Source organism: Lemur catta, chromosome 3 (genome assembly GCF_020740605.2).
Source record: "Lemur catta isolate mLemCat1 chromosome 3, mLemCat1.pri, whole genome shotgun sequence".
Classification (NCBI taxonomy): Eukaryota; Metazoa; Chordata; class Mammalia; order Primates; family Lemuridae; genus Lemur; species Lemur catta.
Window position 1 is genome coordinate 43553825 of NC_059130.1, and position 23807 is coordinate 43577631.

At 40.4% G+C, this 23807-nt stretch overlaps 1 protein-coding gene across 2 annotated transcripts; it reads right to left on the reverse strand.

Annotated features, from left to right (window-relative positions):
- Positions 1-721: 721 nt before the first annotated feature.
- On the reverse strand, positions 722-23747 carry FMO4 (flavin containing dimethylaniline monoxygenase 4). Of its 2 annotated transcripts, none has more exons than XM_045547386.1 (9): positions 23482-23747; positions 19285-19424; positions 16694-16882; positions 15917-16079; positions 10130-10272; positions 8666-8865; positions 7254-7606; positions 4394-4463; positions 722-2423 (listed from the first exon to the last, which is right to left on the reverse strand). In XM_045547386.1, the coding sequence occupies exons 2-9, from the start codon at positions 19414-19416 to the stop codon at positions 2000-2002; spliced, it is 1674 nt and encodes a 557-aa protein (XP_045403342.1). In that variant the 5' UTR covers positions 19417-19424; positions 23482-23747; the 3' UTR covers positions 722-1999. The 2 variants fall into 2 exon arrangements, with proteins under 2 accessions (XP_045403342.1, XP_045403343.1); XM_045547387.1 differs by lacking the exon at positions 23482-23747 and adding an exon at positions 21298-21510.
- Positions 23748-23807: the final 60 nt, after the last annotated feature.

Below are 23807 nucleotides of genomic sequence, written 5' to 3' on the forward strand. Positions count from 1 at the left end.
AGAGGATCCACGAACAGCAAAGGCCATGCCTCCTGATGACGCAGCAAGAAACAGAGCCAGGCAGTTACAAATCTTTTATTTCAGAGCATAGGAAATGTTCTCCGACTTTGCAGCTATTAATAGTTAATTTACCATGTACCAAACACCCTGCATTGTCTCACTTAATGTTCACTGTAAGGTACATACTGTTATTACCACTATTTTCCAGATAAGGACCCTGAGGCTTAAGAGGCTAAGCCAAGGCCTCGCAGATAATGGCAGAGCTGAGACCGTAATCCAGGTCTCATTCTAGAGTTAGTGCTTTCAACTGGCACACTTGGCACCCAGTGACTGTATAGTTATATTTGCTATCATTGCCACACGGATTGTCTTTTACTTATAAAACTAGCTGTTGGTGGACTGCCCTTGATTGTTTGTAAGGCTAAGGGAATTTGAGGTACTTTATCACCTTGACAGAAGAAAAGAATGTAGGTAGGAGCCAGCAGACAAGGAATGCCAGCCGACGAAGCCACTGTTTGTTTATCATATAGTTATTTAACAATACTTTGTATCAAGCATTTTAAGTTTATTTATTTATTTATTTGTTTATTTTTTAGAGACAGGGTCTTGCTCTGTCACCCAGGCTGGTGCGCAGTGGTGTGATCATAGCTCACTTAAACCTCAAACTCCTGGGCTTAAGCAATCCTCCCACCTTGGCCTCCCAAAGTGCTGGGATTACAGGTGTGAGCTACTGTGCTTGGCCCAGGTAATGTTTTATTTACTTATTTGTTTGTTTGTTTATTTATTTTATTTATTCTACCAAATTGTGACTTGACCAGATAATGTTTTAGATGAACAAGATATGGTTCCTTTTAGGAACTCACCATTTATTAGGAGACAGATTCACAAAGAAAATGATATTACAGTAGGAAAAGAGCAATACCAGAGCATCACAAGGTGCACCTGGTACACAGGGGTGATCAACTCTGCTTTGGGGATTTAGGGGCCGCACACAGTGAGATAATTGGGTCTCTTGAAAGACAAACAGGAGCTTCCCAGGCAGGTACGGTATAGATCCGCATGCCTGGCAAAGGCAACAGCTTGTGCCAGAGTGAGGAGGTTAATAGCTCGGTAGTGCTGGATGGTAAGGTTTAAAATTGGGGGGAAGATGCAGGAGAGGACTCTGGTGAGTTGGGCAAAGGGACTCAGATCACGAAGGGCCCCCTCTGCTAGGCTAAAGAATTTGGAGTATTATCTCTAACCAAGACAGAAATCCTGAGGAAGTTTATACTGGAAGGCAGCATGACTAAACCTGATCGCTTTGTTTGCCCCTCCATACACTCTCCATTATCTGTGCTCTGCTCTGTGCCCCACGAGGCTGACCTCCATGGGCGACGTCAGTTGGCAACTTTGCCTCTGACTTTTGGTTGGGTTTGGCAGTGGGGAGCACTGACAGGGGATCAGAGGGAGGGAAGAGGGTATGGTTATTCAATGTATTCCCCCAGATCTCTACTTTTGGAATCACGGTGCACTGCCTTTATCGTTCAGCTGAAGGTCACAGCTCTTGTTAGGTGGCCCCCTCTACACAGTTCTGGCTTTCTCTTTAGTAATTGCTTTCTTCTCTTACCTCGTTAGGTCTGGGGATAGTAAAGGTACGTCACTGTTACTAGTCTGGGAGTACTTCATAATCCCTGTGATTTTCCTATACTCTGCCCAAATCTTTTCAAATATAGTAATCTCTCTATTAAAATTTCCACCCGTGGCCTAATGTGAGCGCTACCTTATTCCTACCCAGACCTTGATGGAAACGATGACCATATATTTATTTTAGAATAATGGTGTCGGTGGCAATAGGGAAGGTACTGAGAACAAAGAAGAAGACTACATGATAATTCAGATAAGAAATGATTGGATCTGAACTTGGGTTATAGCAGCTATGATGGAGAGGAGAGCAGGGATGTACAAGATACTTGGAGACAGAATTAATATGATTTGGTGCCACCCTCATGACCAATCAGATTCATCTTTGCCAAATACTTGCTAGGTAAGGGGGAATTCTATCCTGTAGTCTATCTCGCACCAATTTCAAAAAAGGTGATTTATAGATGAGTAGGAAAGAGACAAGTAGGACAGGCGCCCCCCAAGCTGTCAAACAATGTAACATGCAGGAAGGCTTGGAGGAATCAGGAACGATTCGCGTTTTTAAAGGCTTCAGTGCCCTGTCCCACTGGGTCAGGATGGCATTTCTGGCTCCATCCCATTTTCCAGGGCCCATTAGGCGATACTGGTAAGAGGTACATGGTCCAAAGAAAACTTCCCAAGCTAGTCTGGGATCCTTGAGGAACAGAAGTGGGATGTTGGGCTTCGTGCCTATGCATGCAGCGAGATCATCCATGTAGGAAATGTAGTCGAGTTTGTCTTCACTGGTATCTGCAATCACACCCCTGACAGGGAAGAAGATGGATGACTCTTATTAATGACTCCTGCCCTGCATTTCTCAAGTTATCAGATCCACCCCTCCTCCCACCAGTTTGTTTCTTTTTTGGGAATTGAACCATGTTTGAGAAAGTTTTCCTATGTTGGAAAGAAAGAATGAAAGGAATTTATCTACAGTATCTATGAGGGTAATTAATTTTGTTAGAGAGGATAAAAGGAGGCAGTTGGAAGAGAAGTTTTAAATAATGTTTTAGGTTCTTGAATTTGATATGAAGATAAAGTCTGATCAGTCCAAATGCAATAGTTGTTGAATGAATGAACATGATCAAAAAGCATCACATATACAAGGACCTGAATTTTTTTACTGATGTTAACTGTGAGTTGAGAGGGCCATATTTGATACACCAGGACTGAGCTTGCTACAGGTAGGGGCATAGTGTATGTGAAGGTTTCATTTACACTTATTTCTGTTGTTAGTAAACTTTCATGATGAACAGCAATCATTCATCCATTCAATGAATAAATAAATAAATATTAAGTGGCTGTCACATTCTAGGCACCATTCTAGGTGCTGGGGATGCAACAGTGAAGAAAACAAAGTCCTTGCTGTCAAAGAGTTTACATTCTAATGGTGGAAGTCAACAGACTATTAAAAACAACAACAACAATGGCAAGTAGATATGTAATATATTAGGTGGTAATGGGCGTTATGAAAAATATAAAGGAGGGCAATGGTGAAACTGGGTGTGTTGCCATTTTATATAGTGTTGTCATAGAAGGCTTCTCTTTTATGAGGTGACTTTTGAACAGAGTGAGCCATGCAGGTGTTTGGGGAGGACATTCCAAGCAGAGGGAGAGCAAGTGCAAATGTCCTGAGGGGGTTGTGGTTGGCGTGTTTGAGGAACAGGGAGGAGGCTACAGTGCCTGAAGCAGCGCGGATGAGGTGGGAGAACAGTAGGCAGTGGGGGCATACAGATAGCTGGGTGCTCTGTAGAGCTGCAGAGGCCGCAGGGAGGCTTCTGGGGTGAAAGGGAAGCAATCGGAGGGTATTGAAGGGAAGGGCAATGTGGCGTGGCTCATTCTGGTTGCTGTGTTAAGACTAGACTATAGAATAGCCACTGTGCAAGAAGGGAGACCAGAGAAGAGGCAGCACCAAGTGTCCTGGTAAGAGATGTTGGTGGCCTGATCTGGGGTGAATTCTGGATTCACTTGGAAGATAGGAACTAACAGTATTTGCTCAGGTGGAATGTGAGAGAAAAAGAAGAGAAAAGGATTACTCCAAGATTTTTGACTGATTAACTAGAATGAGTAGCCATTAACTGAGATAGGGGAAAGTGTCAGAGTGGCCCATTTACAGGGCACATGGGCGAGTGGAGGGAGGCAAGAGTTCATTTTTATACATTAAATTTGACGTTCCTGTTAAATATCTAAGTGGAGCTATCCAGAGAGAGTTGGATTAGGAGTTTGGAGTTCTGGGGAAAGATTGGGGTTAGAGACACAAGTTTTGGAGCCATGAGTATATGATGGTATTTAAAGCCCCAGCCTGGATGAGGCCACCTAGGAGTGGGTGTGAACAAAGTCAGAAGAGGTCTCAGGACAAAGGTTGGAACTCACTGATTTTTAGGAGTGAGGAAGAGGAGATACCAGCAAATACAGAGAAAGAACAACCTGAGAGGTGGGGAGAGAATGAAGACAGAATGGATTTTGGGGGGGTCAATGGAAGACAGGATTGCCACCCGTAGGAGGGCCAGGTTCTGTGTTCCACCAACAAGACCGTGTCCCCATATGACATGTCTAAGGCCGCATGTCTAAACGGTGGCAGAGTTAGGACTAAGAACATATTCTTCTGATTCCTAATGTAGAGTTATTGCCAACCTGCCTTCCTGCTTTTTTAGGAATGGATTTTATACTCTGAATCCTTTTTTTGGGTAACAGAATATATTTGTAAGTTTTCCGTAAAGCAAGCTATATTGCATACCTTTTAATGAGCTGTTCTTTTTCAGTAGCCTCAGCCATCAATTTTTGGGATGGAGGTATCTTACAGAGTCCTATGAGAAAAATCACAAACAACACTTAAGTCACACATGAGTTTTCTTTTAGCAATATTTAAGTTCTTCTCCTTCTCATTTCTGGCCTCCCTTTGGAACATATGAGAGTCAAAGCTCAGTATGTAATTGGAGTGAAGAGGATAGTTTTCTGGACGTAAAATCTCCCTCCTAACTCATTTAACCAGGATACTCTACTGCCAGAATTGTGAGGAGAGACACCTCCGTGGCTCAGCCCTCAGCCTACGCCGTGCTCACCAGTCATCTGCACCTGCACCAGCTGGTCTGCCCCATCCCTCTTCATCTGCTCTCTGTCTCTCCCCTCTATCTATTTACTTGTTATCTATCTATCTATCTATCTATCTATCTATCTATCTATCTATCTATGAATCTATCTATCATCTATCCATCCAATGTAATTTATATTGTATACATATCCCATATTATACTTTTGTGCATGTGTGTGTATGTGAAAGTTATTAGTTGGCTAAATGTAAACACTTAAAATGAGCCCATTTTGTAACCCGGCTTTGACACACCTTCATTTTTGTTATATGGGGAGCCCCAAGTGTGGAAAGGGCCTGGCAGTCTCTCATCTCACAGAGCCTCTGTCTGCTGGAGTTGCCGTGAGGACTAGCTCGTTCCCAGTCTCCCACCTAGACAGTCTCAGCACTTGGACTCTGCTCTTCTTGCTCTTCTGAATTCTAAACCTTGTTCTTGCCTTACAGTTTGGATCCTGGTCATTCTTTACAGTTGCCCAGCTGCCCCAGAGTCTAAAATCCCATTCTGTCCTCTGGGTTCCTGGAACCTCAATACCCTCTCTTGTAATGTGAACCCTGTCCCTCCCCCCACCCCCAACCTCAGGCCACTTGTGACCTTGCTAGTCCACTCTGTTCACCATTCCATTCTGGCCAGTCCTGCTGTTGCCAGGTGCCTAGTGCTGACCCCAGGGTGTGGGTTTACCCCTTCACCCAAGATAGGACTGACTCAGCTCTGTAGTGTACAGCTCACTTTATCCTGTAAAAAACTAGCAAGGCTTTATTTATTTATTTGCCTTTTTAGAGACAGGGTCTCCCTCTGTTGCCTAGGCTTGATCATAGCTTGATCATAGCTCATTATAACCTCAACCCCCTGGGCTCAAACGATCCTTCTGCCTCAGCCTCCCCTCGAGTAGCTGGGGTTACAGGTGTGCACTGCCACACCTGGCTAATTTTTAAAATTTTTTTGTAGAAATGAGGTCTTGCTGTAGAGATGGGTCTTGCAACCCAGGCAGTTGCGAGACTTTAATTGGTGGTTTCTGGATTGCCTCTTGGAAGCTCTCTATAGAAGGATGCAATTACTTCTATGGTGTGATCTAAATGAGTTTTGATGGTTGAGCATGGTGGCACATGCCTGTAGTCCCAGCTACTAGGGAGGTTGAGGCAGGAAGATCACTTGAACCCAGGAGTTCAAAGCTGCAGTGAGCAATGATGGCACCACTGCACTCCAGCCTGGGCAACAGAGTGAGACCCTGTCTAAAAAAATATCTATCTATATCTATATCTATTTAAATGAGTTTGTTTTGTTAGCTTTATCACTCAAAAAAAAAAAGAGTTTGTTTTGTTAGCTTTATCATTCTAATTAGTATTTTGTTTTGGAGCTCACCATAATATACTTTAAATAAACACATTCTTAAGAGTCTTTGTGGTTTTAATGTAATTGGATAATGCTGTGAAAGCACTTTAATTGGCCCCTCCTCTATTCAAATAAAATTTTTGTCAATTTAGGAGAACATGAGGTTTTTAAGTATGGTTGATATTATTACATTTGTACAGTGCGATAGAAGTCAACATGACTTAGTACTATGTTAAATGCTATTTATAAATTATTGGAGATTGTTTTTATTTATTAAGGACAGAATTCTACTACGGGACAGCTGGTTGACTCTATTGTGATTGCTGTTTATATTTAAAATAATACAATTGCAATTCTTTAAAATGCTTACTAATCTAAACCTTGCCCTACTGTCAAGAGGTATGATAGCAACAGTGAGGGCAACAGTGGTCACTTAATGAACATTTATTGTGTGTCAAGTACTGTGTTAATTGCTTTGCAGACATTACCTATTTTACAAAATTCTTGAGAAAGAGAGTTTATTATCCCCATTTTGCAGATGAAGGGATTGAGATTTAGACAGGATCTCACAAAGCTAATGAGTTTCAAGGTTGGAATTGGACCCTGGTAGTTCTCACTCCAGTATCTGAGCTCTTACTACATAACGGACAGCAAATAGTTTCCAGTGTCTAAAATATTTTTATGGGCACTTCTTAAAGGTTACTGTCACCTCAGATCTCAATTTTATTTACATGGTGCATTATTCCAATATTTTTCTTTGGAAACAATATAAGATTATACCTCTAGTAATAAATGTAAAGACTTAGGAGTATTCTCTTTGGTGCTCTTAAGTTTTAATTAAAAAAAAAACAATAAAAAAAGACTTAGGAATAAGTAGACTAGACTAGAATAGCCTGGAACAGACCAGGATCCTGAAGCTTCTAATAATTTTAGCTACTCTGAGAAATTTGATTATGTTCTGTTGTCCAAATTTATTTCATCCAGAGTCAAAACCTCTTTTTCCACTCAGTCCCATTAAATGACATAGCACACCCATCATATTACAAATACAGTTAATTGTTCACTACTTTAAAAAAATATTTTGTTAGTTTATTTTAGTTCCCAGCTGTTTGATTTTAGCTAAATGGCAGGACACTAATTTTAAGATTCAAAGAGAGGCTTTAAATAGAGTCAAGGTACCTTTGAATACTCTTGTGGCCCATCGTGCTTGGAGTTCTGTGCTTGCTAAGATGGACCCTTTAAGGCCAATGAGGCCAATGATGGCTAATGTTGCTCTTTCCAGACTTGAGGGAAAGACCCGCTTGTATAGGAACAATTTCTTCATACAGAGGCTTTTGAGAGGTTCTTCAAGAAAGGGAAAAGAAAACGTATATCCTGTAGTGAAGATCACACTGTCAATGTTTTCTTCCACTGTCCCGTCTTCAAAGATAGCAGAGGTTTCTGTAAACTCCTTCACGCTGGTTTTCATGGTGACTGTCCCACAGAGAATACAGGTTGGCAGCTCATCGTTCACAATAAATTTTGATTTTTTCCTTGGACACAGAAGAGAAAATTATTCACTGTCATTATATCTATGAGAAACTTCAGCTAATGATTTATTTAGTCGATTCAGGGAAATCACCTGCCAAGCCAAGGAAGTGAATTGACCAGTGTCTAATTCAAAGTCATCTACCTGACTTATTATGTTTATAACATGTTTTGTTTTCCCACTCCCAGTAAAAGACAGGTGGAAAATAACTAAACCTACTATTTCCTGCCTGGGGTTTAAGATTCTCTATCTCTTGGAACTAATTTCTGGAGCAATGTTTTTCTCAGAGCATCAAGATAGAGTATACAATAATCTGTTTGATGATCAATTTTGGGTCTCACGTCACGTAGGCCTCCAGGGAATGATGTTAGGCTAAGAAGAAATTAGCAAGAAATTCTTTAAATAAAAACATATATCTCTATAAAATTTACGTATTGAATCATCCTTTGTCATTAGTTTTCCTTATAAGTTGAAAGGTAGCTCAAGGAACAGAACACAGGCAAAAAAACAAAAACAAAAACAAAAACAAAAAAACTTACCAGAGGAAAATATAAAATATTTGGGTCAAGCATACAAGCATATAATAAAATCACATTTAATGACCTTACATGCATTTCAAAGGTTTTCTTTTTCTTGCCAATTTGCAACTCTATACAGATGTATATTAAAATATATCATTTTAGGAATTCCTATTAGAAAAATCACACCTCAAATCACTCAGCCAGAATAGACATTTATTATAGATTAGCTAGAGCGGACCCTTAGCCGCATGGGATCACTGCTGTCTGGCAGTAATTTCAAGATTGCTCAAAGCCAATTTAAGTTTTCTGATTTTTCAAGAATCATTTCTAGTTTCATAAATTACTGCTTTTGTTACCAGACAGAGAATATTCCTATTTCAAGAACTGCTGTGGTACCTGATGGACATTGTCTTAGGGTAATAAGTTTAGAACAGGATAAACAAAAGCAATATTACAATTATTGAACATTTTAAGTTCTGAATAAAATAGAATGAGAAATACTGATTTAATAATTTTTCTATTGAATAAAAAGATTTAAGTACCCCTTTGTAATACTTAATCCATAATTCTCATGATTAAATCTCTTATTCATCCGCCTCTCTCCAATCCAGTTTAGGAAACATGAAGGCAGAACTTGTGCAATCAAATTATGGCATCTTCTTATAACCATCATAGAAGAGGGGTAGCCCCCCTCTGAATAGCGGCTGACAACCCAGGTACCAGTTCTAGTACTGAGAAATACCTAAAAAAGTAAAGCAAGAAGGATAAATACATGTCCATCATTTTGCAGTATTTTTTTTCAATGTGTTTCGAATGGTCTTATAACATTTTGGTCTTATGACAACAGAGGACTGGTGAATTTGTACACAAATCAGTATATGACTATTTGTTCATATGTCATTGTTCTTGAACTCATTTTACCTGATCTATATATCTGTTAAGTATTTTTATTATGTTTCTAGAATTATAAACACAGAATTGTAATATTTGTAGAAATATGGTATTGAGCTAGAAATTTTTTTGCATGTAAATAATGTAGAATTTGAAGTGAAGTTTTGGAAAACAATTTTAACTGAATTAAATAAAAATCTTGTCTTATTTTGTTTTATATTTGGTGACAGAGTCTTGCTCTGTTGCCCGGGCGAGAGTGCCGTGATGTCAGCCTAGCTCACAGCAACCTCAAACTCCTGGGCTTAAGTGATCCTTCTGCCTCAGCCTCCTGAGTAGCTGGGACTACAGGCATGTGCCACTATGCCTGGCTAATTTTTTCTATATATTTTCAGTTTTCCAGCTAATTTCTTTCTATTTTTAGTAGAGACGGGGTCTCACTCTTGCTCAGGCTGACCTTGAACTCCTGACCTGGAGCGATCCTCCCACCTCGGCCTCCCAGAGTGCTAGGATTACAGGCATGCGCCACCTCGCCCGGCCAAAAATCTAGTCTTAACAGGTCTAATCATTGTCCTATAATTTATGCTAAAGTGGAATAGATTTCTAATTTGTGAATCTCAGCTTGGACTTTCTAAAATTATTATGTATACTTCTTGGGCAAGGTAAAGGTTGCTTTTATCTTAAAATAAGGTACATATCTGACGTCTAGTAGAAAACTTGGAGAGATTCAGAAAAACAAACTCCCCTTTCTATTCTTATTGGAGGTTTTGCCAGAATGACAAAGGGGGAGTATTAAAAGAAAAGATAATTGGCCTGGATGGAGCAATTTGCCCATTTAGTTTTGTTTCTTAAGTAGCACCTCTGAAAAATGCTTAGTGGTCTGGCATCCATACAATTTTCCCAGGCCCTTCTTGGAAATGGTTCAATTCTATAAAGCGTGGCTTTTTAAATAGTTCAAGGAGGACCATGAGTGGCTTCATGACTTTCAGAGATTTTTTCGCTTAGTCTGTGTCTGCAAAATTTAGCACTTGGCCAGTGTGTTTTCTAGTCTTGAATACCTCTCTCCAGCCACCATAAATGATGACAGGCATGAGGGCACCGATTCCGAGACAGTGTACCTGAGCTGCTGTTCGGCTGAGCTCCACGGCAACGTCTCCTCCAGTGTTCCCAAGACCGATCACTAAGACGCGTTTGCCCTGAAAGCCTTCTGGGATCTTGTACTCTTGACTGTGCAGGGTCTGGCCTTTGAACTTATGGATTCCTGAGGGGAGGGAAGGATCAGAAAATCCAAAATATATAAAGTTGTAATTTCCCAGTATGCAGGGATAGGGTCTGGGAAAAAGGAAGTCCTGGAAACACGGCGGCCCTTTGCTCCTACCAGTAGTTGCAGAAGTAGAACAAGAATATGATTTCTTTCTCCCTTGGGATGTTGTGAGCCCACATATAAATTTAGTATAACTTGCCTTGTTAAAAAATATAGGTGATCTTATATTCCATGTGAGTGTTCCCTTTGAAAGCAATTACTTGAGAAATCAAACTCACTGCACACAAATAATAAGAAACATCTTATGTACTACCCTGAACATCCTAAACAAGAATTAGATTGTTTCTAGTTCCATGTCATTATAGTCATCTACATTAAGTATTGTATCCAATTGTGATTTCTCCCAGGGACCAGTATGCTCATATCTAAATACTTACTTGACATCTTATTTTGGGTACTGAATAAGCATCTCAAAAAACAAAAGATAAGTTGTCGATGCTTGTTATTTTACCTAGTAGATATATTCTATTAGAATGTGATTTGTTTATATAATGTTTACAAATTGAATTTTAATTCAGCGAAAATTTTTCACAGAAGAAATTCTGTGGCAAGTTCTTTTGTAAAAAATCATTCTTGTGATGTGGGCTCATGTTACTTTCTGCTTATTTCACTTTATGCTTTATTATATGCTTGATGCTTTTTTACATTATATGCTTATTTGCACTTTATTCTTACATTATTTATACTTGTTTCTGACTAATCTTTTGTGAAGCTTCTAGCACTCTTTCAACAGAAGCATAGCTATTAAGATATTTATATATGTAAGAAAGGCTACTAAATATTTCTCCTTTTGATTTATTTTTGGTAGTTATCTCCTTGGCAGACATAAGCCATGGGTTCGCATACACTAAGAATGGTGGTAACAGTGGCAGTAGGGCTGTTTACAGTGGAGGCAGCAGCAGTGGAAATTGAGAGGTGACAGGAAACAGTGGTGATGAGGCCAGTGACAGGTGAGACGGAGCACTGATGAATCAGAAAGGGAAGCTCAGCAGTTTAGAGGACTAGATAGCCTCCTACCCCACTGCTTCAAGTGGTTTTGCAGTTTTAATGTATAAAGATTAAACTCTTTTCTAGAATATACCATTCAGTTGTTGATTCATTCATTTACTCAGTAACATCTGTTGAATAGCTACAATACATAAAAAAATGTTTTAATAGGATTCTTTGCCTGGTGAGGCCCCAGAAGGTGGGAAAATAACAAGTTATTGCACTCCAAGTGAGGCCTTAAACTGGCTATGCTGAATTTGCAGAGAACGGGTATGCAGGCCAGTTTTGCAATCCTTTGCCTCACACCCAATTTGAGAGTCTAAAATGGTTGAAGTTAGCTGGCTGGTGGTGCACACCTCTAGTCCCAGCTACTCCAGAGGCTGAGGGGGGAGGATCGCTTCAGGCCAAGAAGTCAGAGGCTGCAGTGAGCTGTTTGTGCCGCTGCTCTCCAGCCTGGGTGACAGAGTGCAACCCCATCTCTAAAAAAATAAAAATGAATACAAATAAATTAAAAAATTTTTTTAAAAAAATGGTTGAAGTTGCAGTTGCTAGGAGTTAGAAGTTGGACAATTTCGTGTAAGGAATTTTTAAAGTGCTGTGTCACTTTCTGTGATGTTGCCATGGAGTCAGGTCTGAGGGGATCAAGGAGACCACACTATGACCTTGACCCTTGGAGACTATGAAGCACAAAGTGGAAACTAGATTCATTTAATCCAGGGGCAGGAGAAGGACACGTCCCATAGACCAGGTCCACAGGGGTATTAAAAGAAGAAATGCAGTTGGCTAATGATTGTACAACCTGTCCTTTCAACATACCCGAAGGTGTTATGTTAGGTCTAAGGAATGTATGGATAAAGGGCAGTCCCCACCCTCAAGGAATTTGTCCTTTAGTGGGGAGATAGTTAAGTAAACAGACAATAGCTAACATGTGTAGCCCTTGCTATGCCAGTCCCACGTGCTCTTCTAAGAGCCTTATACGTATTAACTAATTTAAACCTCATGAAAACACCACAGGGTGGACGATGGTCTTTTTTTTTTTTTCCCCAGAGACAAGGTCTTGCTCTGATGCCCAGGCTAGAGGGCAGTAGTGTGATCATAGCCATATTCTTATTCAATTTTACCAAAGCTGAGACTGAGGTGCTGGGAGATGAAGAAACTTGCCGTAGAGTAAGCACCAGAGCCCAGAAGAGAGCTCAGGATGTCTGGCTCCAGAGCTCAGCTGTCAGGCGTGATACTACGCTGCCTCTTAGAACAGGCGGTGTTGTGATGGCTCCCGTGTGGCATCCAGCATGGACTGAGCCAGGGAGGTATTCTGGAGGAGGTAATTTTTTTTTTAAGGACCAAATCTGAAGGATGATTAGGAATTGGAAAAGGGGAGCACTAAGAGGGTTTCAAGAACTGGGAACAGAATATACATCAAATGCATTAGAGAGTAGGGCATTCAGACATTTGTTGAGGTTTTCCTGGAGAGAATAACTTGAGGGCTCAACTTTGGTTCACGGAGTTTGTATCTTTCATGTGACCTAACACAGTGCCTTGCAAATGATAGGTTCTCTGTAACTGCATTAGCACCAAAAAATATAGAATATGTAGGTAGTTCTGAGTCAATGATTATGTCAATGCAGTGCCAGAAAAAAAAAAAGAGATCTATTTGGTAAATCAAAACTAATTCAGGAAAAAAGAAAAAAGATAGTTTATATTCAGAAATAAGAGAAACTTTTTATTTGAGGGATGTGAGCCCCCTTTAAATGATCAGGCCGAGAGAGAAATTGAAATGGGACAGCAGTCACCGCTCACTCTCCCCTTGAGCTAACCACTTCTTGAAGCCACTTCCTATGTAGGCTCTAGACTTACTGATGCCGAGTAGCCATGAATTAACCTAACCATGTCATACACTGGACACCATAATTCATAGCCTATAGTTCAACAATGTATAGCCAATGACTAATCAATGTTATTTCTGTAAACCAATGAGAATTTCTGTCAAAAACCTTTGTATTAGCCTACTCTGTGTCCCCTGTTGTCTTTAAACCCTACTTGTAGCAAAGGTGGAACAGAGCACTTCCCAAGGTGGCTTTGAAGTGTTTCCCACGCAGCTGTCCTCACTTTGACTTAAGTGAACTCGTTAAAATTATACTTTGTGCCTCAGCTTTTTCCTTTAGCTCAACAATAGAGATTCTAAAAAAGGTTGTTTGTCATGATTTCAACTTTCAAATAGTTGTAGTGACACCTTATAGGCAAAGCTTGTGCTTTCAGTGGATTTTTTCCAATTGACAGGGTAGAAAGGGCTCTGATACTTTCTAGACAGAGAAGAGTTCGTGCTCCCAAGTAAAACATTCGTTTCAACAGAGGTCCTAAAGCTATTTGTGAAAGATACTGTGGTGATTAGTCAAAACCAAAAAAGGAATCTTAAGAAGTTATAGTTCCTATGTGGAACTGAAGGTAGTGGGATGTAAAGAGTACACCATCCTAAATCTGACAAAACAATAAATTCCAAAAGCATCCATATCAATAGTTTGGCACATGTAACACATTTTCCCATAGGAACATTGTTACAAAGGGTGGTTACCTATTCCTTTAGCACTGTACAATTGTGTTTAGTCCCCGACCAGCAGCAAGCCTGAAACTCAACCACCATTTACAACAGCGGTCTCCAACCTTTTTAGCACCAGGGACTGGTTTCATTGAAGACAATTTTTTCAGGGACCTGGGGAGGGGTGGTGGGGGTGGGGAGGCAGAGCTCAGGGGGGATGGGGAACAGCTGTAGTGGCTATAAAGACAAATGAAGCTTTGCTGCTCATCTGTTCACCTCTTGCTGTATGGCTTGGTTCCTAAATTTCATGGCAGACAATTTTTCCACGGATGGGGGAGGGGCAGAAGAGGGGGTGGGGAGTTCAGGCGGTGATGCACGCGGGTTCCTAACATGCTACAGACCAGTACCTGGCCGCCGACTGGGGATTGCGGACCACAGATTTGCAATATTGCTTCTTTGCAAAATTATGTATTGAATTAGCACTTGATTCCTAAACATAGTTTATCAATAAATTTTTTTGTTAATTTGTGATTGTGTTTATAAGATTTATTTTTCATTTTTTTTTCTTGCCAAAGTTTGTAAGTTTTATTCTTCACATTCTTTCTTCCTTAAAAGTTCTTTCAATTCTTCAAAGAAATTCCAAAACTTCACTGAATCAGTTGCCTTTAGGGCCACTAATACATGACAGAAGAGTAGCTTTACCACATGTTAATAATCCCCATTTGACTAATTTTATTTCCCTCATCAGAAAGCTTTTAGCTTTCTAAATAGTCCCTTTTGACCTCAAAAAGTAGAGATTTGTCAATCTTGAGTAAATACACTAATATTAGAAAGAATGTGCTGTTGGAGTCAAAAGCATTTCCAAAAGGGAATTTCTAAAACTCCTTTTTATGGATAGCCCTGGTCTAAAAGGTATATGGATTATTATTGTGTTGACTATTTTAAGGAGTGAATATATTCCTTTACACGCATAACTGCCAGTTTATTTCTTTTAAAAAAATCTGTTAAGTTTTCTTATACTCTTACCTCCTTTAAGTTTTTATTTTTGTTTTTTTTTTTTTTTTTTTGAGATAGGTCTCACTATGTTGCCCAGGCTGGCCTCAAACTCCTGGGCTCAAGAGATCCTCTTGCATTAGCCTCTCAAGTAGCTGGGACTACAGGTGTGTGCCGCTCCACCCAGCTTACGTTTTTGATTTTTTTCTTTTTTCTTTCCTTCTTTTTTCTTTTTAAAGCATCAGGTTAGTGAAAAAGAGCTTAAGTTTTTGAATTACAGGTTAGTCTTGACTTAAATGACCTGTAATTTGATCCCCAAAATCAAAGCTTGTTTTTTTTTTTAAGGCAAGCATGAGGTGAAGTTTATTGATGGGGAACAAGATAAGATTATAGAACAAGAGCAAGACATAGGTTTACAAAGCTAGATACATACACCACAGATGATAACCGGACCCCTTGTTGCAGCAGAAAAAGAAACCTTGGTTATGGTCTGGGTCTTGTTTTATGGTATCTGGATAGGGACCTCCCTGTGGTTCAAAAGTCACCACAGAACCACTTTCATTAGACCAAAGCTCATTTTTTTTTTTTTAATGACAGCTCTGCTAGTTTTGAGCCTTATGTGACGGATAACTGACTTTAAATTAGACACACATGATAAAGCTTAAACAATAATACTTATACTTAGTAAGTAAATAATAAGATCTGAGGTCTACATAGTGCTTTATACTTTTCAAAGTAATTTTGTACATATTATTTCTGAGAGTGAATATAAAGTTGTTTATCATCATGGGGAAATATTTATAATTATAAATCAATAACTTTTCTTCTAGAAGAACCCAGAAGAGTAGGCACAGTATCAGATAGAAGTGACTCACTATGGCTGGTCCGATGGTAGTGGGTTATCAGAACTTACTAACATTAGTGTCACTAACGTTGGTATACAGCCCCCGCTCACTGCTACATTTGACTGGCATACACACACAAGAAAAAAACATAACAACAACAACAAAAAAATAAAGCCAAAAAAAAAAAAAAAGAAAAAAGAAAAAGGAAGAAGAGATGACTCACCAGGAAAGGACTCCAAAGGCAAACGGGGATTCAGGAAATGTCCAGTGCAAACCATGACAGCATCAAAAACAGCGCTATCCTGCTTACCCTCTGTCTCTGTGACAACATCCCACTGACCGGTTTTGGAGAAGTCTGGACGCTTTGTTACGCTGCACACAGTGGTCTAAAAGCAAAAGACAAACACTCGCTTCCTACCAACGCCTTCAGACCTCTTGCTATGACTGGTATGATAACCATGTCTGTTAACTTAGTTAACAATCCCACGATAGGAAGTCTATAAATATTGGTTTATCATCTCCTCAGAAAATAAAGTAACTTGTGCAAATTCTCAAAGGTGATAATATAGACTTGGACCCAAGACATTTGAATCTATTTATTGGAAGGAAAAAACAGTTTTTATTCCTAGTGAGAAAGAGATGAGTTATAATACGTTATGCTTTGGAAAATTTAGGAAAATGAGTCCTTCCTCATTATAATTTCTGTAGTTCAGACTTCTAGTCATTTCTTCCCAATGGATGTCATGAACAAAATTCTTTTTCCTTTCCTTACCCTGAATAAGAGTTTGACATTTAGAAGAGGCATCAGGAAATTCAGTATTTTAATGATTTATTTGAGTAAAACATGAGCAGCAGACAGAAGTGAGGAGTCTTTCTTACCTGCCTTATTTATGTAGAGAGATAAAATGAAGAAAACATTTACTTAAACATCACATTTCCATTAGATTGCTGAACAGACCAGCCCCCATTCATCAATGTTCCATAACCCCAAGTATCTTACCTTAAACCGAATGTATTTCAGGAGGTCAAAGTGCTCAGCAAATTCTTGGAGATAGTTCCAAAATTTTTCTTGGTTCATGAAATTGGGATAATCTTCTCGGAAAGGGAAGTCACTATAACATGACATTTCCTTGCAGACATTTGTTACTAGTGACCTATAGACCCTGGTCATCCCATCTTTAGAAGATTCCTGTGGTGAAGGCACAGTTAGCTTGACGGGGTGATGGAGACAGGGGAAAGAGAACAGAGATCAGGGTGGCTCATGCCAGTCCAGTCGAGGGGGGTGGTCACAGCAGTTAGTATTTCATTTGTAATTTGAAAGAGTTTCAGGAAAGTCAGCATTGGGTGCCCATGCTCTAATTATTAGAAATCACTGGTGGGATTGGAATAATTAAATACAATATCTTTCTTAAGCCACATTTCTCCCTCAAGTCTCCTTCTTATCTGTCACTTTGAAGCCTTTCGTGACCCTGCATAAGGTAGCTGTTGTGGCCCCACTGAACCCTGTACTTCTAACACTGAGTTGATCACATGGTATTGGAATTATCTGTTCATTGTTTCTGTTTCTGTTTGTTTCCTACCAGACCGTAGGAGGGCGGGATCCCTGTCTACCTTGTTCAACATCGTACCCTGGTGGAAGAACATGATAAGTACTTGTTGAATGAATGACAAATAATATTATAATAACATTTAAAAAAAATAGTACAGTATCTGTGGGTTCAACCAACCAAGGATTGAAAATATTTGGAATAAAAAAAGAATGGTTGCATCTGTATTGAACATGTACAGACTATTTTTTCTTTTCATTATTCCCTAAATATTATAGTATACATAGGATTTGCATTGTATTAGGTATTATAAGCAATCTAGAGATGATTTAAAGTATATAGGAGGGTTTGCATAGGTTATATGCAAATACTGTACCATTTTATATAAGGGACCTGAGCATTCATGGATTTTGGTATCTGCTGGGGCCAGGGAGGGTGTCCTGGAACCAATCCTCCACAGATACTGAGGGACTACTATGTATGACTAGAAGGAATTACGTTGAAATTATTTTTTTGTTTGAGACAGAGTCTCGCTTTCTTGCCCGGGCTAGAGTGCCATGGCATCAGCCTTACTCACAACAACCTCAAACTCCTGGGCTTAAGCAATCCTTCTGCCTCAGCCTCCCGAGTAGCTGGGACTACAGGCATGCGCCACCGTGCCTGGCTAATTTTTTTTTCTATATATATTTTTAAGCTGTCCAAATCATTTCTTGCTATTTTTAGTAGAGATGGGGTCTTGCTCTTGCTCAGGCTGGTCTGGAATTCTTGAGTTCAAACTATCCTCCTGCCTTGGCCTCCCAGAGTGCTAGGATTACAAGCATGAGCCACCGCACCTGGCCTACGTTGAAATTTTAATAGTGCTGACCTATGAGTATTGTGATGATATTTAATTTGTATTTTTCCTTCTGTTTAACTCAATATTATTTTCTAAAACTAATCTGTATTCCTTTAGAATAGGAGAAGGAAATCAAACCAACCATTGGGTCAAATGCAGAAGGTACACAAAGCAGACCCAATACTCTTCACATTGACATTTGGTAGCTAGATGAGGCCCACAGTATACTAGACAAAGTTTTTTTTTCCTTCTAGTGTGCTATAATCCTAAGGTTATGACCGTTCCTGGCTATACACATTTGCGTATTCTGTTTTATTCACCATCCTTCAAAGATTCATCAAATACCATCTCTTCTATGGAGACTTCCCTCATTCACATGCATTGAATGAATGTTGTTCTTTTCTTCCCCCTGCGGAGTTTAGTACTGGTGCCTGCCTGGCTCACATCTTCCGACACCTTCTAATACTCCACCATGGGACAAGTCCCTTTGTCCCCACCGAATACTCTGCTATTAATACTTCCAGTAACCAGGACCAACCCTTCCCAGAGGCAGGTGGTATTAACCACTTACATCTCCTGTTTCCGATGCTCAAGTCACCTAACAGCTGGCCTGGCCCTGAGTGTAGCCTCCTAGGGTGCATATTCCACTTCTCAGAAGGATTCGTCAGTGCCTAGTTTCTTTCTACTCTGATAATATGAAAGCTACTCCCCTGCCCCTCAGAACTTCCAAGGTCTGGGGTCCTGCCTCACTCTTGCCAGTTCTCTTCCCAAAGACCTGAGCAATGCCAGGGGGCTGGGGTTTCACTCCCTGATGCCAACCTCTATCCTCCCTGGAGTGTAATCTGCTCCACAGTCACCAATGCCTTCAGTTAACCTGATGTGACACTCTGCTACTTGATCTTATAATAGAAGGTCCATGGTCCAGAAATCATTGTAAACTTCCAAAACCATGTTTGTCTATCAGACTTATTCTTTCCTCCTCTCTCTTCCAACTGTCCCTGGCCCTATCCATTTTCAAGGTTCCTCACTGATTGATCGGATGCATCCTGCACAGTGTTTAGCACTGCACCAGGCACTTGTTGGTGTTGTTGCAGTGAGCTTGCTCCCTTACTTGATCACCAAGGCAGGCTAAAGCCATCACCTCTGAGCAGAGATAAAGAACATGGCCAAATTATGATTGATGGAGATGGGAGGATGTGAATCACGCACGGTAAACTTCCACAGTCCTCCGATGTCATTACTTCTCTCAAAGCAGGTGGGCTCCAGGTCTTCGTCCAAGCAGCATTTGATGGAGGACAGGCCACTGACACCAGCTCCAATCACTGCAACTCTCTTGGCCATGGTGTGCTCTGTTAGAGGAAGGTCAAGCAGAGCTTCTTCAGATGACAAAGTTGGAAGGCATCCCTTCTCACAGGACTCAACTTTTATAGTGATATAAATGGGAACAATAAGAATAATAATAACAACTACTTTAAAGATATGTTGTGAAGATTAAATGACTAATACATGCTGGAAGAGTTGTATAAGTATGCCTGCTACATAGTAAGTGTTTAATTAAATTTATCTATTAAAGGTTGAGGATCCCAAATCCAAAAATCAGAAATTTGAAATACTCCAAAATCCAAAACTTTTGAGCACCTACATGACTCTCTAAGGAAATGCTCATTGAAGCGCTTTGGATTTTGGATTTGGGATGTTCAACCAATAAGTATAATGCAAATATTCCAAAATAAAAAAAAATCTGAAATCCAAAACACTTCTGATCTGATGTATTTTGAATAAAGGATATTCCACCTGTATTATTGTTAGCTAGCATAGCCAGTATCTTGACTCCCCCCTTCACCTCCAGGACCCTAGATCCCCTTGGTATTAAAGGAACCCTTTGCCATCAATTTGGGCCACTGAATCCTAGGAATTACAATCAGCAGAAATGTTAGTTTTTATTCAAAGCATCCAGAGTCCTGAAGAATAGCTGGTCATAGCCATGTGCTGCCATGTAACAAGGTTGTTACATGGGTTGAGGGGATGTTCTTAGCCCCGCACAGAGGCAAGACTGACCATAATAGAAAACAAAGTCTCCAAGGAAAGTCATATGGAAGAATCTGGAGTCCCAGATGAGGTCAGGTGGAAACGAGGGTGCTCATACTTGTCCGGGGAGACTGGAGGATGTGTCACGGGGATTTAGAACTAGTTTTTCTTGAATTTATAATTTGGGCTTCCACATATCTCAATCTCATCTGCCTTGATCAGATGGGCTAATGAGTTAATTCCAGTAAATTAGGTTTATGTCATGCTGAAGCCCTTGACACATCAAGTGGACTTAATTGGAAATGTTGCTTTTCCCTGCAACCCCCTTGAGTATGTGGGAACACATAGCATCATCATTTGACACAACTTAAGGCCACAGTGCTAATAAGAGGCAGAGTTTGCACTGAATGTGGATCTCTGGGTCTGAAGCCAAGATGCGCATATGTTGGTCTGAGTGCCTGAAGTGTCTTGTCATTCTCCTCCCTAAGCCTCTTCCCTCTCCTTTGCTCAGGTTTGCTGCTGCACCTTTGGGATGGGCTTGCAGGACTTTGTGCCCCAAGGCTTTGCAGCTTGCCTCCTAATCAGATCAAAAGACACAGGCACAGAAGCAAAATGGATTCATTGAGCACAGGGAGCAAAAGCCTTCTGAGCCCTCGAACCTCTCAGACTCACCCGATCCTGGAGCAGATTCATGGACTTGTAATGAGGATCAGAAAGATTTCCTAGGGCCGCCTTTTCCCAAATTTATTTGCTATCTTGCCCTTTGTAAGACTGAGATCTCCATACTTGACTTTGTTATCTACTGCAAAATGTATCGCTCTTCCTATTGGACTCTTAGACTGTTTGAGAATCTCGATTTAGTTGGGAGAGCCATGTGGGCTGCAATGAGAAAGGACTTTGGAAGCAGCAGAATTGGGTTTGAACTTTGTCTCTGCTACTGACTAGCCGTATTAGTCTGAGCAACCTACTGAAACACCCTTAGATACATTATTTGTAAAATAAGAAAGGTACCCACGGTGAAGGAAAGTTTGAGCTTTAAACAAAATGGTATTACTTACACAAAAGTGCCTAGCACAAAATATTTACTCAGTGTTCATTTTCTACCTCTGTACTTTTCTCCTTCCTTCCCCTGGAAAAGATAGCTCACACAGATAAAATTCATCAACAAGTTTGGATACCTGTAGGCAGATGTACCTGTGGTTTCCTTCAGGTTGAGGAGTAGTAGGTCTAGACAGCTTCTAACCAGAAATAAACGGTCTCCACCAGTAAGAACACTTGAATTTCCAGGCCACTAGGTAGAGAGGCCTGGAGCTGGCATATCTCTTCTGTGCTCTTTCTTTGCATTTACAACATAAAAGAAATGGCTGCTAATTGAATTGGTAAAGTGAAAAATATGCTGAAAAGAATAGGCTGGCAGCAAAGTAAGTCATTCAACAGATATGTCCTGGGTACCTCTAGGTGCAGGTACTGAGCCAAGTGCGGGGCCCTGAAGATATTAATAATTAACTAGTGGGGCATGGTGGTTCATGCCTGTAATCCCAGCTACTCAGGAGGCTGAGGTGGGAGGATTGCTTGAGGCCAGGAGTTCAAGACCAGCCTGGGCAACATAGTGAGACCCTGTAGCTAAATTAAAAACTAAAAAAAGGAAAAAAAAAAAGAAGACCTGGTAACTAAATAATAGCAATAATGTCTTAGAAATAAAAAAATGACACACTGACTGCTCTCAAGGAGATGCTGCTATATGGAGAGAGGCTGACATGCACACACTACCTTGTGCTAAGTCCCACAATAGCAGCATGTTCTGGGCATGTACACTCTCAGCCCCCCGTTCTGTTTAGTCCTGCCTGCAGACCTAGGTAGATGCACTGAGAGGGCTGTGGGGTAAAAAGGTACTGGGCAAAACACCTTGTCTTTTAAGAACTGACTTAGAGACTGTTATAGGCAGTAGAAACAAATTGGGAATTTGTACCTTTTAAAATTAGTCCATATTTACAGGCTATGAATTTCTAAGTAGGGGCAGCCATTTTAAAATTGCTTAAGTCAGGAAGAAGAAGGAGTGAGTAAACTGGAAATTGAGAGACCTGAGTTCTAGTTCTGCTTCAGCCTCTACCCAGCTATGCACACCTGGGCAAAATTCTTGATTTCTCTGAGCCATTGTTTCCACATTTGTAAAATGGAGGGTTAAAGTGGCTTGCTTTCTGTTTCCTTATAGCTTGAAAGGACTCATTTTATTTTATTTTTTTTGAGACAGAGTCTCACTCTGTTGCCCAGGCTAGAGTGAGTGCCGTGGCGTCAGCCTAGCTCACATCAACCTCAAACTCCTGGACTCAAGCAATCCTCCTGCCTCAGCCTCCCAAGTAGCTGGGACTATAGGCACGCGCCACCATGCCTGGCTAATATATATATATATATATATATATATATATATATATATACACATATATATATGTATATATTTTAGTTATCCATATAATTTCTTTCTATTTTTAGTAGAGACGGGGTCTCGCTCTTGCTCAGGCTGGTCTTGAACTCCTGAGCTCAAACAATCCGCCCGCCTCGGCCTCCCAGAGTGCTAGGATTACAGGCGTGAGCCACCGCGCTAGGCCGAAAGGACTCATTTTATGTCTGAAAACCAAGTACTTGTTGCCCCCGCCTCCAACTATAGATGTGAACTCAAGGGTAGCAGAGAATATTGCAGGCTTGAAGGACTGGGAGAACAAGAGGTGTGTGCACACTCTTTCGTAAATTATGAAGCACTCTCCATAAGGAACTCTGTGGCCCAAAGGTTGCTTACATTTACTTCCACGGCAGTGGGGAGACATTGAACTGGATCTCTGAACAACAGGAAAACCCTACCCCATACCTGACTGGCCTGCAAATGTATGATTCCTTTACGAGACATGGAGAGACGTGGGTGCTTTGCAAATCATGTAATCAATTATGATTTATTCGAGTTTGGAATCTGATTATATTTCTTATTGTCACCCCACCATGCTCTTACTTTGCTACAGGATGACCTGCCACTTTATTGGCAGAGTGGTCTGGGTTTCCCAGTGCCTGGCACTCCCATCTCATTCACAAGATGAAATCAGAGGTGAGGCTAGAGTCACTGGAAGTCCTACAATTCTGTTTTTCTCACTGACACCTTCCTTTTGGATTGTTTCCCTCTACAACATAACTTTGTCTCCTTACAACTTTCTTTTCCTATCTGACTCTTTCCTTAATTCTATTGCTTTAACCCTAATCAAGAGGCTCCGGAAGTAGAGAATCACATTCTTTCTTGAGGAATGCACTCTCTAAGCAGAATAATCATCCTTTTCAAAAGCAGTTTCTGGAAACATTTCCCCATTAAAAAAAAAAAAAATCCAGGACACTTACCTTGTTCTCATACAGCAGATACTTTGACTTAAATTCAAATAGCCAAAGATAGTGTTTGTTTCAGGAAAACAAAACAAAACAAAACAAAACACAACAAAAACTCGAAACCCAAATTCTTTGTTCTAAAAGAAAAATAAACAGAATGCTGACTTTGATCAACGTGCTCTCAGTTTAGAACAAAAGCCACTCGTCTTTTCTGCCATGCTGATGACAGCAGACAGTATACTCACTAAGGAAAAAAAGTTGTCTAGTTCGACAGCTTGATACTTCCGTGATCTCAAGGGAGGGCCAAATGATGAGTCAGAACACAGCTGTTGGATTGGCAG